This window comes from Podarcis raffonei, chromosome 7, assembly GCF_027172205.1.
Source record: "Podarcis raffonei isolate rPodRaf1 chromosome 7, rPodRaf1.pri, whole genome shotgun sequence".
In the NCBI taxonomy this organism is placed as follows: Eukaryota; Metazoa; Chordata; class Lepidosauria; order Squamata; family Lacertidae; genus Podarcis; species Podarcis raffonei.
In genome coordinates this window covers 49582019-49598299 of record NC_070608.1, presented here as the reverse complement: position 1 = coordinate 49598299, position 16281 = coordinate 49582019, and the positions used below count along the sequence as shown (strand labels likewise).

The window sequence follows — 16281 nt, the reverse complement described above, 5'->3', positions numbered from 1 at the left end:
TAAAAGTTGAATATTGAAATCTTGCTGTAAGCATAGCAGGTTCGACGGCAAATAAAAGTCCATGGTTGATTCTAGTTCATGTTAAATAAATAAGTCTTGTGTGTTATTGTTGCCTGCCACCAAGTTTGTTAAAACAAGAGTCATAAAAAGTTAACAATGAATAAATGCCTAAAGCAACACCAGCCTCTATAGAAAACACACAAGGAAAACAAACTGATAATTAACACTAGATAAGTTTGTGAGTGAGCAACACTTGGTTTGGTTAATGTTTATGTTTTGCAGCATTTTCAGGATGTAACAGCTTTTCTTTTGCAGTTACCTCTCAAATAATGGTTCATATTTTTTTCCACTTCAAAACATGACACAACTATATAACTAACTACTTGCAACGCCCCCCCAACCCTGCTTTCAATTTTCAAAAACAAATGAATAAAGCTGTGCCTGTCAAAGGTTAGTACAAGGAGCATGGTTGGCGCTGTGGTTTAAACCACTTAACCCTCTTGGGCTTGCTGATCAGAAGGTTGGTGATTTGAATCCCCGTGACGAGTTGATATCCCGTTGTTCTGTCCCAGCTTCTGCCAACTTAGCAGTTTGAAAGCATGCCAGTGTGAGTAGATAAGTAGATACGGCTGTGGCGGGAAGGTAAACAATATTTCCATGCGGTCTGGCACTCGTGACGGTCCTCTGTACGCCAGTAGCAGTTTAGTCATGCTGGCCACATGACCCAGAAAGCTGTCTGTGGACAAACACCAGCTCCCTCGGCCTGAAAGCAAGATGAGCGCTGCACCCCATAATCGCCTTTGACTGGTCTTAACCATACAGGGCTCCTTTACCTTTACCCTTACTACTGTGCCCCTCTGGGGTCTGCAGCCTAGGCTGCTGCCTAGTTGGCCTAATGATAGCATTCGCCCTGATTACACGATTGACATTTACCCACTGGCTTAAAATTATTCAGAGTTTTATGTTCAGCCCCTCTGCATTTCAGATTAGTTCTGTTTAATAGAAAAAGTGTTGCCAGAAGGAATGTTATAATAATGCTGGTTTTACCATTGCCAGCAAAGCTTTGATTCGGTTAAAGCAATGGAAACTAGGACTCAGTAGAAAAGAGGTATAGAGAAATCTGGGAATGAGCAATAAAAAACATGATATTAAAACAAAAGTAACAGTGTGTGTGTGTGTGTGCGCGCGCGCACGTTTGTGTGTGGACGCGCGCGCAGTATTTTCTTGACTGTAACAGTGTATTTGTATAGTGTTACTATATACACTATAGCAGGCATCCCCAAACTTGGCCCTCCAGATTTGGTACTACAACTCCCATCATCCCTAGCTAACAGGACCAGTGGTCAGGGATGATGGGAATTATAGCCCCAAAACATCTGGTGGGCCGAGTTTGGGGATGCCTGCACTATAGTTACAAGAGGGATAGCACTTTTGATTTTTAAAGTACAAGCACTGTCACAGCGAGCAAGAACTCTTTAGTTATGGCAGTGATTTCACAAGTGATTGAAGAAAACCTTATACAGACCCTAACATAGGGGTTTTTGTAACCTGTGGGTATGCGTTTCTTAGTATGTAATGTAGAAGAAAGTCAATAGAGGTTTCTAGATTGCTGCTGTTTAATTATGGTTAACTGGATTCCAGCATTGTGGACAAATGCAGTCATGACGTTGCATATGTTTTATAACAAAACGCATTTTTTATCATAGATAAACATTGTATCCATACAATGTCATGGGGATTTAGAGTTTGTGGCTTTTTATTTGTGGAACGTGGTGATACTTGTCAGAGTATAATGGTTAACAACATTGGATGACCTCAGTCATTAAGTAATAACGTACTCAAGTGACTTGTGATGGATGTTTGCGTATGGAGACAGTCATTCTGTTTTGTGAAGATAAATTCTGATGAAAGAAATGTATCAGTAGTTAATAAGAGAATTATACTGACATTGCCTTACAGGATTGCTCTGTACATATTGACGTAATAACCTATGTATGTGTGTAAAATCTTTTGCATACTTACATTACAGATATATTTATATACAGTACCTGAAACATACGATGTCATTTAGAAAGCATACAGTCCATGTGTCAGAAGTGCTTGCACAAATTTAGAAAACTGAAAATTGAATGCATCTTCTTGAAGTAAAGCTGTGCTGCTTTTCATGTATTAGAACTGTTAATAATTTCTTTCTTCAGTGTCACCATTTCTTATTAAATTGTTTATAATTATTGCATTTGAGTATTTGACATAGAGGATACATAGCAGGTGTTACCGTATATGGGAAGAAATGTGGCAGTACTAACAAGATTATTCTTGACCAGGATTTGCAAATCTTCAACCTCTTGGTTAAGATAGAAAGTATGGTTAGCATTGATACACGTGATCCCAAAGCTGGTTCCCCCCAATCTGCAAATGATAGTTGTTGTCTGTAGCTTTTAAATAAGATTTCTATGTGAACCTTTAATTAATATTAAAATTCTGGGCTGTAATTATACACTACAAGAATAAGACAGCAGAAGCAGCAATAATAAATAAATAAATAAAAATTGGTGTGTGGGGTTGGTACAGGTGGGCACCTGCTGAAATCCACATTCCTGTAGAGGGCCCTCTGCCAATAAGCCACAGCTAAGGTGAGACCCACAAATGCATATCATGTGTGGGAGTAAGCCTTCTTTTCTTCCTGTTACCCCCCAACACCTCTTCTCTCCCCAGTTTAAGCCTTTTTGGGGGATGGAACCTGCAAGGAGACATGAATATTAGCAAAAGTAGGGTGCATGCCTCCATTTTCAGATGAACCCATCTTAAAGTAGTCTGGTCTTTGTGATGATAGCTATATCCACAGTTGGCTACTCTGATGTAGGTGGAAATAGAAGAAAAACGTTTTCCTGTTTTTTTAGAGAACAGCAATATTTCCACTCTTACATCATTATTCACTTTAATGCTAAATCAGTATCTTGCATTTATCAAGGTCATAGGCTGTGAATGTGTCAGGAAGAGCAGATCACAGCACATATACACCAGAGACATCATTGCATTAATTCAGTAAGCTTTTGCTGGGGAAATGATTTGACAGAGCAACAATGTGTCAGCCACCTGTTTTTTGGGTGTGTTTTTTACTATTTTCCAGTTTGATGTTTGTTTAATGTTCCTCAGAACAGTAATAAAGTTATTCGTGGCTTGTATAACCTGAAATACTGCTCATGTTATGGCTGTTCTGTAGATTGGTTATGAATATTCATTTACCCTTGGAAAACACAAAACTTTTTCTTTTCTGCAAACTTACAGAGATAATCACACACACAAACTAATTGGGGAAGAGCAGGAGGTCTTTGCTCAGCCAGCTCCCTTAATTGGGTCCTGCAAGCAGCCATCTTATTGAGAAACTCTTTCAAAAGTTTAATGCAGCTGCATGAACATACATAGGGCACGCCAACACTGAAGTGACTGCAGAAGCCAGCTGGTTATATGGTGGCTTTGCATCGTCATTGAATCTCTCATAGGCATGAACCTACTGGATCAGAGTGCAGCTGGTAAGAACTTATGCCCACGACTGAGGGCAGAGGCTCACCATACAGTTAAAGCATATCCAACACACGTTTAAAGCACATGACTTCTCCAAAGAATCCTGGCAATTACAGCTTGTTAATAGTACTGGGAATAGCTCTGTGAGAGGCAAGACTACTGTTTAGAGCAGGCTTCCTCAACCTCAGCCCTCCAGATGTTTTGAGACTACAATTCCCATCATCCCTGATCACTGGCCCTGCTAGCTAGGGATCACGGGAGTTGTAGGCCAAAAACATCTGGAGGGCCAAGGTTGAGGAAGTCTGGTTTAGAGGGTTCTTTGTAGGAAGTCATGGGTTTTAAATCTGGATTGGATGTGCTTTAAATGAAAGGTGTGCACGAGCTGTTATATGCAACAGCTTTGCATCACTACATACCCATCAAAACAGCTTGCACATAGGCACCAGTGATTTAAATCTAATTGAGACTAGAATTGGTAAAATTACTCAGAGGCATCTCTTTGTAGGTTGGCAAACTCTAGTTTCTTTAGTACACCAAATAAAGCAAAGTTTTAAACAATGAAACTAAAGAGAAATGTTTCCCAAGAAAAGAAGACAAAGCAGGTAATATCTTCATGCTTAATTATATTCACACACAAAAATGTAGAAGCTGAATGAAGTCTCAGTTATCAAAGGCAATAGCCAGAATGATTTGCTAATCCAAATTCCTGATACAATTGTAGGGACTTTGTGCTGACTGAATAAGAAGCCATGAATTCAGACAGTCAGAATGTCTTGATAATGATAATCTGTATTGTTTATGTAATGCCTCCTGTTTTATCATTTCAACAGATTATTTGGTGTCACTTCAGTTATTCAGACCAACTGTTCAAGCACTTGGAAAATTATAACTAACCAAAAGTTGTTTTGGTATCACCATACTAGCCCCATCTTGGTGCTGCTGTTATACTATACCCTAGCAACTCTCATTCGACTTTGGCTCCATGAACCTATTGTACAGGTAAAACAACCCTCTTCTTCCTATATAGTAATGAGAATATCTTCAGGAAAAGAGTGTAGACATCATTTCAGGATGCAGCAATATTTGTGCATAAAATTTAACAAATGTGCATTGTGAATTACTAAAAAGAGATGACCTGTTGTATGTAATTCAGGGCAGAACTACATGTTAGTAGAAAAATTATTAACCCAGTACTTTCCTTATGATGTAAATGCCAGGGATGGGTGCTTCAGGGAAGACAGAGTAAGCTAGAGAGAGTGCTTTGCACAATGGAGGGTTTGTTCAGATGCTCACTAGCTCAGTAATAGCTTATATGTGAAAAAATTAAAAAATTGTCCAGTAGCACCTTAGAGACCAACTAAGTTTGTTCTGGGTATAAGCTTTCGTGTGCATGCACACTTCATCAGATACCTTATATGTGGTGTGACATAACATGGCCTTTATGAGTGCATGCTCTACTTATTAATTGTGGTGATGTGTGCTCTGGATGAATACTCTTACACACTCATGTGTCATTTGCCTGACCCTTGTAACCTCCATATCTTCTCCATGCCCAGGGGTGAAGGGGAAGTAAACATGTAGTATATTGTGCTGAGCTGGTCTGCCCATGAGGCAAGGTGAAACAACAGCCTCAGGCAGCAGGATCCACAGGGGCGGCAGGTCCAGACTCCAAGGAACTCATTGTCCACCACTGCCGGCCCTGATACTGTGTATATATATATCCATTGGTGGAACAGATTCCCCTTCTCCCTGCAGCCTCCTGCAAACATCCAAATTCTGCTTTAGAGGGTTGGGGTGAAACCTTGGAGGAGATGGGGAGCTGCAAGGGGCAGGAGAGTAAGAAGAATTGCCATGCTGCCCATGAGTAATGTTGGCAAGATGAGGTTACCATTACCTGTTGATGTTTGCAGTGTTGCTTAAACCTGTCTACCCAAAAATGTGTTGAGATTGATTAGTCTTCATACTTGTCTGAAGTATTTCTAGGAAAGAAATATATTAAGCTAAACACTGCCTAGATTGTAAGCTGCCCTGTAATCCTTGGATCAGGCTTCCTCAACCTTGGCCTTCCTGATGTTTTGAGACTACAGTTCCCATCATCCCTGACCACTGGTCCTGCTAGCTAGGGATTGTAGGCCAAAAACATATGGCGGGCCAAGGTTGAGGAAGCCTGCCTTGGATGAAAGGTGGTATATAAATTTAATCCTATTTATCTTGGCAAGAAAATCCCCCTCCCCCATTTTTAAAGCGAAACTTAGCAGCTAAATAACTGGTTATTCTGGAGTTAACATAGCCATTTGTTCTTTAGCATATACCTGATGATGATGATAAATCTGGTAACAGGGAAGAGGAAACAGACTGCACTCATGTCCAAATGACTGCAGAAAGAAGGCGCAGTTTGTGGTATACAAGCCGCTACACAACTGATGAAAGAAAAGTAAGGTCAAATGTAAAGTAGTTGGATTATAATTATCCAGTTAATGATCAGGAGTGCCATGTTTCATGTTTCTGACTTTGTATGATGATACAGTTTGTACAATTTTAAGCACAACATAGGAGCGAATGTTGCTACAAGCACTTAAAAAATACAAATATTGCAGTATAAATGTACCACTTAGCGTCTCCTGATTTTACCTAGTCTTTTGGTTTTCAAACATTTGACATAAAAGCTGCATAAGAGTTGTTTTAGGTGGGCTTGTGTGCATCTAGTGGGAATTTTGACTGCTTTTCTTTTAACAATAGCCTTCTATGTAGCTTTGCAGGATTTCTCAAAAGTAGTTAGCATCGTTATTGTGTTTCAGCTCATTTGAACCTTTGACTAGAAACAATGTTGTAGCCTGGAAAATATATGTTAATAATAATAATAATAATAATAAAGTGGCAGTGGCAGTGGCGGCAGAATAGTAGTAGAAGATATGCATGCAGTGATTAACACATTCCTCAAAGCAAATGGTCCATTCGGAACCAAAGCCTAAAGCTATTAAGAATATTTACTCTTCAGCTATAATTCTTAACTAATAAGCTATTCTTGCCTTGCTTTTGCAGCTTCTGTCAATGACTCAAGATGATCACAAGCCATCTGATGTTAGTACCATTGTCTCATTTTTGGAGTTAATTTGCACTGTGAATTTTTATTATATTGTTGAGAGATAAGCCTTGTTCACACATTACTCACACAAAGGGACAGAGGTACAGTCCAAAGGGACTGTGGGGACATGTGGTTCACCCCATCCCCAAGGCTATGCTCCTCCCAGCCCTCATGTGTTGAGCAGCAACATCTAAAGCAAGGAGACCTTTATATCCTTTTAGCCCCCCAGCACATCTTCTAAACACCTGCTGAAAAAAATATCTTCCATTTGGCTTATGAGGCTTAATAACATGGTTTGCTGTTGAGACGTTTTGTTAATGGGAAGCCTACAAGTTCTGGGTTGTATCCAATGCTGCTCCAGCAGAGTTTCACTAGCACAACAGAAGTTCAGTTTCCTTTCCTCCCCCTGCACATCCCCAAATCTGGTCCTAATGGTCTCCCAACAGTACAGGGGTTAGAGGAAACAGGAAGTTTCATTGTGTGCATTGAAGTATGTTGTACTAGCAGAGCTGCAGTGTTGGATACAGCCCATAATGAATAATAACAGGCGCACAACAGCACCATCTGGCTCAATAGAAGATCCTAGCCTTTCAAGTTATCTGCCTGCAAACAGCTTAGAAGCAGAAGTAGATGTGTGACTTCCTGCCAGACTTTGAGATATTTTGAAATAGCTGGGTGCCCACAACCACTCTTTCTATTATTTACAGATCATGGGCAGCATCCAAATAAACAGTTCTGCAAGTGCAAAGGCTTTTGACTATGCAACGGAACTGCCTCTTTCTGTATACCCCCTAAATTTATTCTGGGGGTTACTGCAACCCTCTGGAAAAGATATAGGTAGAGCCTGGGGACAAGAGGGGGTCGTTTACCTTTACCTTTAGGACAGTAGTGTTAGACCAATTTGGATGTTGCATTTTGTAATGTGTGAGAATTGTTTGGACTTCTGATTGCCTGTTTATCATGTAATAGTCGATATTTAATGTGTATGGCAACTGTGGATAGATTACTATGCATCATTGATATTTTTGACAATAAAAGTGATAAAAATTTATTGTGTTTATTTTAAAAGGATTCATTTTCTCTAACTTTAATTAAACAGGTTCTTCTAGTAACAGTGAATGGTACACCTGTAGACTATCAGAGCATACACCCATTGTGTCCCATGGAGAATGGGCCTGCGAGGGTAGATATGTATTCAAGACCGCACTACAAATGGGACCCAACAGTTGATGACTTAGGTAGTAGTGAAAATTGTTTGGGAATAAACACTTGTTCTTTTTATGACCATTTTGTTCTGTCCCACATGCCTGATAGGAATACATTGTTATAAGAAGTGTGGTTGGCTTGGCTATGAGCAATGAATACATGATTGTGGTGGGCAGAAAAAAGTCCTGTTGTGTGACTCAGTGATGATCCAAACACATGCCAATTAGCACCTGCTTGAATTAATTCTGGGATCTACTGGGAATAAATGAGCACCCACCAGCAAGCATACCCCACTTACACTAAAGTGCCCTTTCTGCATTTCCTGAGAAATCCAAGCCCCTCCCCTTTTCAGCAAGGGGAAGAACACATTGCTAATAGATTATGTAGAGCAGTGTTTCCCAACCTTGTGCCTCCAGCTGTTTTTGAACTACAACTCCCATCATCCCTGACTAGCAAGACCAGTGGCAAGGGATGATGGGAATTGTAGTCCAAAAACAGCTGGAGACACAAGGTTGGGAAACACTGATGTAGAGAATATCAAGAATGTTCCTTTTGGGCATTTCCTGATAACTTCCAAGCTCACTCACTTTAGGATTGGCAAGAGTGCCTTGCTGAAAGCAGAAACACCCCAATGGCTGTTCCTTCACCATGTGACATGACAGTTCATTAACTCAGGATGTCCTAGGAACTCTCCACCCATGTCTTTTGTTGTGAATTGTCCCTCATGTCCTTGTGAAAAAGCCTCTTTCACATTTAGAGTGAGACAATAAGATAAGTTTTTCCCATGAGTTGGAGCAGAAGGCACCCCCACTTTCTTCAACCTGTGAAGAAATATATTTTGTTGTATTCTGGCTTAATCTTCCCCACCCAGAGTGCTCCACACTTCTCTGTAGTTCAGTCCTCTGCACAGAAGATTGCTCCACAAGTTGAGATTTTTGAGATGCTTCCAGGAGACTGATACACAACACACTTTCTCAAATCATACCACCCCAAATACAGACTATAAGAGCATGAGTCTTTCTTTCCTCAGCTAAGCCTTTAGTAGAACTTCCTTTCTCACCTCTCCCTGTGCTTTCCTAACTCCAAGCCATGTTCTTTATTTTGTTTCAAGACTAGTCAGGAACCCTTTGCAGAGAGACAGCAGCTAATAACTTTCTAAAGGACAAGGCTTTTCTGTTTTTGAACAATTTAGTGACTTTGGCTGAGCTGCCACCTTATTGGCCAGCCCACCACTTCCTGAGTCTTGTTAAAGAGAGGGATTCCCATTGTGCACAGATATAGATATAGGTATAGGTATAGGTATAGGTATAGGTATAGATATATAGATATACACAGTACTACAAATTTACACATCCAATTTTAATTACCAAGCATCTGAATATTCTATACTATGATAGCCACTTCTACCATTATCCTTATGAGAAAAAGAGGATTTGGAGCCTCATGGTCGTACCATGAATAGATCCAAAAGTTCAGTTAACAGAAATCTAACATAAATAGAAATCTTCCATGAACGAGACAATCCCCAAAAGGGAGCCTTTGAATACAATTCATGTTGAGTTTTGCAACTCATGCAGTTCTTTTTGTCCCCTCAGAAAAGAAAGAGGAAGAAGAGGATGAGGAAGAGGATGAGGAAGAAAATGTTGAGGAAGAAGTGAATCCCAAAGTTCATGCAATGGTCACAGTTTTCCATTTTATCATGAAGCAAAGTTATGTTTGTGCTCTGATTGCCATGATGGTAGGTTATATAACATCTTTGTTATAGCTCTGATAACAAATGTCCATTTTGGTAACAAGACTATTTTGTGGTCAAAGTCCTACAACTGTTCATTATAATTGTTACTCCTTTTAAATTTGTAATTTTTCACTCAGCATTAGAAACAAACATGCTTAATCTAATGAAATATTTCCCTCATGTTAATGCTCTTATTCTTCAACCATTTGTGTATTGTCCCTTGGAATCCTTTATCTGCTGTAATGTAGAAATATTACTTTCATTACAACTTCCGTTTGGTCCTGAGGTAGTAAAGAGCAGGAGTTTAAATTTGTTGTTAAATATGTTGTAGTCCTAAACAATCCAAATAAAAGTTACCCTGATTCATGCTTAGCTTTGTGCTCAATTATGTCTTTGTACAAACCAAGAAACATGGTTTGAAGCAAACACTGATTAAGCCAGCTTTATAATTCATGGTTTTAAGTTAGCTTATTTTGAAATTGTTAAACCTTGATCTCTAGATAGTATGGCACAGCAAGCTGTGATTCTGTAAGAATAAGATGCTGAAGTAACAGGATGCTGGCCTTTGATCAAACAGGGCTCTTCTTATAAAAATGAAACTAAATGATGCAGAAGTTCTCCTGACCATGTGGAAGAAGGATGGTGGGGAGCTCGCGAACCTGAGGCTTCCCGATTATGTAAAACTCTGAACTCAAACTAGGTCATCTTTTTTTAACAATCAATCAATTTTAAGCTAACAATAAATCATGGTGGTTTTAAAAAACCCCATATTAAATTCCAGTTATTAGCTATTTATGCCATTGTCTATATTAATATGAAAACACATATGCATTGCTAATCTTTGCTGGATTTTCAGATGACTGGAGTGTTTCTGCTGTTGCAATATAAAGACATAAAATAAAGGAGAAAAGTGCCTCAGTGTTAACTGTAATTCTCCTAGAAAAACTTCTCAGTTGTGAAAGTTTATGTCAGCTTTACAAACAGCAGCTTCCCAGTTCTCAATAGCTAATGGGAATAGGATACACCTCTGACTTAGAAACTTAGCACTGTTAAGAAAACCATATGCTTTCATGTTTTCCTTTTATTGGACATAATACTTCCATTTCTTTTTCTTTTCTCTTAAGGCCTGGAGTATTACTTACCATAGCTGGTTGACATTTGTGATGCTGATATGGTCCTGCATACTTTGGATGCTGCGTGACCGAAGAAAATACGCTATGATCAGTTCACCTTTTATGGTGGTATATGGAAACTTGTTATTAACATTTCAGTACATTTGGAGTATTGATCTGAATGAGAATGAACTTCCAACGGTTTCAGGATTTCTAGAACGGAAAGCTCCTACAGAATTAGCATCAAAGGTAAATAATGTTTTAAAATGGAATCAATCTGAAGCCAATGAGATCCTCAGTTCATACAGGATTTTACATTAGAAGTAAAAGAAGTGAAAGGATTGTTGTTGAAAAAATACAATGTGTGCAAGCTATGAGCAGGATCTAAAAAGTCCTGTATGTGTATACCTAAAGCACCTCTGTATGAGTATACCTGGGGTGCATTCAGATGTGGGGAATATTGCATTAGTTTCCTTGATTTTAATGCTGCTGTTTCTGTCCCATCTTCTAAAATTCCTTTCACATTATAGTACCCATTGCGTTAAGGAACTGTGACTTCTTGACCAATATAACGGCATGTCACACTGAATTTCATTTACACTAATGGAAGTGGAATAGCAGAACAATGGCACCATCCTTGGACAATGTCACTATAGCTCCACTCTTTCCACACATACATGCTTCTGTTCTCCCATTATTGATCTATGAAAACAGCAGGAAATAAATTTATACTAGTATACTGCCCAAGTTTCATAACTTTACTCCTACAATTTTTTGGCTTAACCAGGGTTGCAAACAGATTATTTCTGCCACTAATTAACATGGGAACGAATGCTAAACTTTCACTATGTTATACTAGATTTCAAGAAGTGGCTTTTATGTTGTGTGAAAGCTCAAATATAATATCACAGTAGTCTTTTTTTCTGAAGCAAAGTAGATACAAAATGTTTCATGAATCCCACTATTGCATTTCATTATTCCTTTGTCTCACTAAGCACCTTCATTATGATGCACTAGATTCTCTCTCAAAGTGAATTCTCTACTACTTATTCCCTGCTGGCTACTCCTTAATTTATAATGAATGTGAAAATGAGCAAACACTATATTATCTTCTCTCAAAGGCAGCATTAGTGCTCTTAAAACAGATTAAATGGTCCAGAGGTTCTGTTGGATCTGTTGTACACTTTCTCTCATTGATGCTATAAATTTCTCTCAAGAGATTTAACTGCTTTAATATGTTGCCAGCAACTTTGCCATAAACTTTGATTGGCTGCTTTGTAAAATGTCTTATCTAAAAGTAGTGGCTATCAGAAAAATGAAATTATGGTATCAGCAAAAAAGATAAACGTATACACCATAGTAAGTGAGTGACAAACCCTAGATATATTTCACTGAATAAAAGACACTCTGTGGGTTTAGACATAAATTTAATTTTGCTTTCAATAGAAAATGACAGATAAATAGACCATAATGCTCTCCGTTTCGTTTTTTAAAGTATGTGCTCTTAAATAGAAAATGAGTTGCTTTGTAGAAGAGACTGCTCTCCAGAGAGATTTTGAAAATGGAAGCACAGTGAATATTCTGTGTAGGCATTTGTACGTGTTAGAAAATGCAAAAGAGAAAAAGGAAGAACCATGAGATACAGAACCTAGTCAGTCACAGAGTAAATGTGCTTATCGCTGTCTTTGGGAAGGGAGAATAAAGTGCTGTTTCACTTATTGTTTATACATGAAGGCACCACCTAAGCCTCTGAAGATGAGGTTGCACAATGCTCTATTCTATTCTATTTTTCTTTTATTTATTTTATTTTATTTCATTAACGTTTATATACTGCTTAACTACATTAATCTCTGAATGTTGTAACCACCTTAAAAGTACATAATCCTACATGTTTTTAAAAAATCCTTTGACAATCAGTGAAGAATTAAGATAATGCATTCTAATGACAAAGTTGGGTAGAAATTTGGCATGGGTGGTATGGTTCTCACTGACTATGCAAGGCACAAAACACTCAGGGAATGACAATATTTTAAAAACACTACCTTTTCCCTAAGTAGGTGAGAGTGCTGCTGGCTCAACAATCCAGGGTATTAAGAGAAACTGACTACAAATCAATTCTCAAAGGACAGGACACAATATAACATAACATGAGGGAGAGTGCAGGCACAGGATAGATGTGTCTATCCTGGCACAGGACAGATGTCAAAGAGAACAACAACTAACAGACTTTTAGAAGACATCTGAAGGCAGCCTTGTTTAGGGAAGCTTTTAATGTTTGATGTATTACAGTATTTTAATATATATATTTTTGGAAGCCGCCCAGAGTGGCTGGGGAAGTCCAGCCAGATGGGCGGGGTATAAATAATAAATTAGTAGTAGTAGTAGTAGTAGTAGTAGTAGTAGTCTGTTATCAAAACCATAAGTAGAACTTGCAAATCACTGAAAATAAAGATTGTGTTATCATATGAAGTACATCAAGGATATAAAAGTATCTCAACATAACTGGAAGAAGATGAGGACCTGTTTTGCACCCATCAGCAAGCACAATTCTGCCCTCTTTGTCTCTGTCTCTCTGCCTCTCATAAGGAAAAGGAAACTAAAATCGAAGCAAAGTAGAGGACTGGAGAGTCATCTACGTTTCTCTTCTTCCACCAGAGGAAGCCATGCCCAGTTGGCTGGCAAACTGAAACCAAAAGGCACAAACAGCACTGAATAAGGAGTTGTTCACTGAAAGTCATTTGTGTCCATGGGTCATGTCTTGTCACTGGAGTAGAGCTGAAATTTCTTATGGAAAAAAGGGTAATTTTGCAGAATTTTCTCTAAATTTAGTGACCATCGCACAAAAAATGGTGGGGAATACTTAGAGAATATTCTGTAAAATGAAACTAGATCTAGAGCTTTGAGTGCAATGGTGGCCAGGCCACCAACATAGTTGTTGTAACATCAAAACAACAACAAAGCAAATCCTTATAAAATGACAAAGAAGCTAATGGTTCTCGCAAATTCTTTGCCCACAAATCAGGTGGAGAGTTCTTGGAGGGAATTTGTGTACAGTTATATTTGTGACAGATGAAAAATGGAAAGAAAGGTATATAGTTGTCTCATTTTACCATTCATCCCCAAATAAAAGCACAGTCTTAGCATCAAGATGGCTCTAGAGACATGATGGAATAGCATGATGGAAGCTGTAATCAAACATCTATAGAGGCACTGTTGCCCCATCCTTAAATTACAATGTCAACCAGAGTGTGTCCATCTCATAAGTACAATGTCGTAGGCAATTCTATTAGATAATGAATATTAAACAACATATTAGGTGTTCTAACTTCCCCCCTCTGTCCTCCTCCTCCCCATTTCTCCTTGCAGATTCTTTTTGCAGTTACATTTTGGCTACTGCTCAGACAACATCTCACGGAGCGGAAAGCTTTTCAATTAAAAGAAGCTGTTTTATCAGAGGTAAAAGTTGAAGAAGAAGAGAGTGAAGAAAAAGGTAAATACAGATTATATTTAAAAGATATATGAGTGCTTAATGCATTCTGTGCATTCTGAACGCAATCTGTGAGCCCAAAAGGGACGAACGTGAGAAAGTGTGACAAAGAGGAAAGTGAGACAAAGAGGAAAGTGAAGTGGTAGTAGAAGGTGCAAAGGGCAAAGAAAGTGACTTTGATGGAAATGACATTGTGTGGGGAGTTCGGCTGATAGGAAAGTGAAACAGGGCAAATGAGGAAAAGACAGTGTGAAGTAACGAGGTGGGACATACAGGCAACAACTGTTTTGTGCGGGGTTTACATTTAGTGTTCGAAACTCCCATTGTTCTAGGTGCATTTTGTGACGGAATTTCATTAGCACGAACAGTTTCTAAGCTCTGGGTGCAGTACTGTGCCTAAGATTTCAGATTAAAACTGCAGAGTGGAAGGAAAGGAAGAGCTTTTTCTGGCTCCCCACTTCCAGCTACTCTCTGAAGACTGGAGAAGAGACCCTGTTAAGAATATTTGGGGGGTGGGCAGGGGAAGGACTAGACTACGTGGAAAATGAGTCTGCTCTGCCCTGTTATGTCCCTTCCCCCCACCCCTTTCCTGGCCACTTCCAAGTTGTGGTGATGCACACGTGTGTGGTTGCACACATATTGGACAAGCATAAAACGGTCGTTGCCTTACTAAGTGAGGAATTTAACTGAAATTTAGCAGGGAGAATTAGGGAAATTCTGGGTCATTTTGCATGTTGTGCTTCTGTTTATTTTCTGAAGTGTAAAATGCTATTTTGAAGATCTTTTGCCAGATAATGAAATTTTACCAAATGATATTTAAAATTATATAGAACATATTAGCTGTATATGAAAATTAAAAATGAGTCCACAGGTTCGTGTTTTCATTGAAGTACCCAACTCATATGTAGATCAGATGATTCAAGTGAGGCAAGTTATAGAGGTCAAATCTCTATATGCATCTTATAGTAAAAGTCATCAGTATCTAGAAAACAATGACTCAATTTCAGTTGATTAGCACTGAAGCTAAGACAAGGTCGGTGAATGGTTCCATGGCATAAAATGCAAATAAAGGGAATTCAAACATCATGTGAATCAGATCCCAGTAATGCAAGCCTTCCATTCTATATCATTGTTGCGGAGCCCCCTGCAGTGCTCATTCTGGGTGAACCAGTTGCGCTCCCCTAAACTACCCCTGGTAACTTCCCAGCTGCTACTCATCCTCTCCTTTACCATGGGATGAGAAGGAGGCTGGCAGGTAGTGGCCTAGCATTAGCTCACCTCACATGAGTAGTTTCTCTCTGCTCCCTCACCTGCTTTAGCTTTTCCTGTGCTCTGTGTCCTGCCCAGTGTAGTTGCACTCTGCCCACAGTAGTCTTGTTTTTACCAACAATGCAAGACCATGTAATATGAACTAAGCAAAAGTAAAGTTCATGACATTTTGTATTTACAGAAGGGGAATCCCAAAAAGATGAAGAAGAATCCCAAAAGGATGAAGTGGAGCAATTGGAGGGAGAGGAGGAAAGAGGGGAGGAGGAGGTGGAGGAGGAAGAGGAGGAGGAAGAAGATGTAATGAAGGTCCTGGGAAACCTGGTGATGGCTATGTTCATTAAATACTGGATTTATGTCTGTGGAGGAATGTTCTTTTTTGTCAGCTTTGAAGGGAAAATTGTCATGTACAAAATCATCTATATGATGCTCTTCTTGTTCTGTGTAGTCCTATATCAGGTAAGTTAAACAAAATGTAGGGTTTTTTCAGCTTGTTACTTTTTAATTAATGTAATCAGGGTATATGTTTAATTACCCTTACTATATTTTTAAAACAGCAACTGTTTGTCCTAAGCAATAGGGTTGGATTAGAAATAATTTAAGTCCTATAGTGTGGATTACTCTTTATTGTGGATTTAACCATCTGTTCAGTGTTTTTGTGATTCTAAGAGTAAGGCACAAGACAATGGCAAGCACACATTTCCTAACCACCAAGAGCCTTTCAGCTCTGCAGTTTGCTGGCCATTAGGGTGAAAGCTGCCTCATACATTCTCCTGACCCCTGTACATTTCCCTGGGCATGATGGCAATGAGAGACTTCTTCTTATACTCCCCCTCCCCACACACAGATGTGACCCTTTATTAGC

The 16281-nt window shown here is 39.0% G+C and overlaps 1 protein-coding gene across 9 annotated transcripts in view; it reads left to right on the top strand.

The window, feature by feature from the left end:
• Positions 1-16281, top strand: part of PIEZO2 (piezo type mechanosensitive ion channel component 2) — a 211157-nt gene that overhangs the window by 133546 nt on the left and 61330 nt on the right. For all 9 annotated transcript variants that reach the window (XR_008331507.1, XM_053396557.1, XM_053396555.1 and 6 more), the window contains exons 8-15: positions 4356-4524; positions 5831-5959; positions 6568-6606; positions 7710-7848; positions 9412-9554; positions 10676-10912; positions 14030-14153; positions 15601-15875. Coding sequence is in view for 8 of the 9 variants with exons in the window: in XM_053396557.1 (XP_053252532.1) it covers positions 4356-4524; positions 5831-5959; positions 6568-6606; positions 7710-7848; positions 9412-9554; positions 10676-10912; positions 14030-14153; positions 15601-15875 (1255 nt within the window). In the remaining variant the exon portion in view is untranslated. The remainder of the gene's footprint in view (positions 1-4355; positions 4525-5830; positions 5960-6567; positions 6607-7709; positions 7849-9411; positions 9555-10675; positions 10913-14029; positions 14154-15600; positions 15876-16281) is intronic.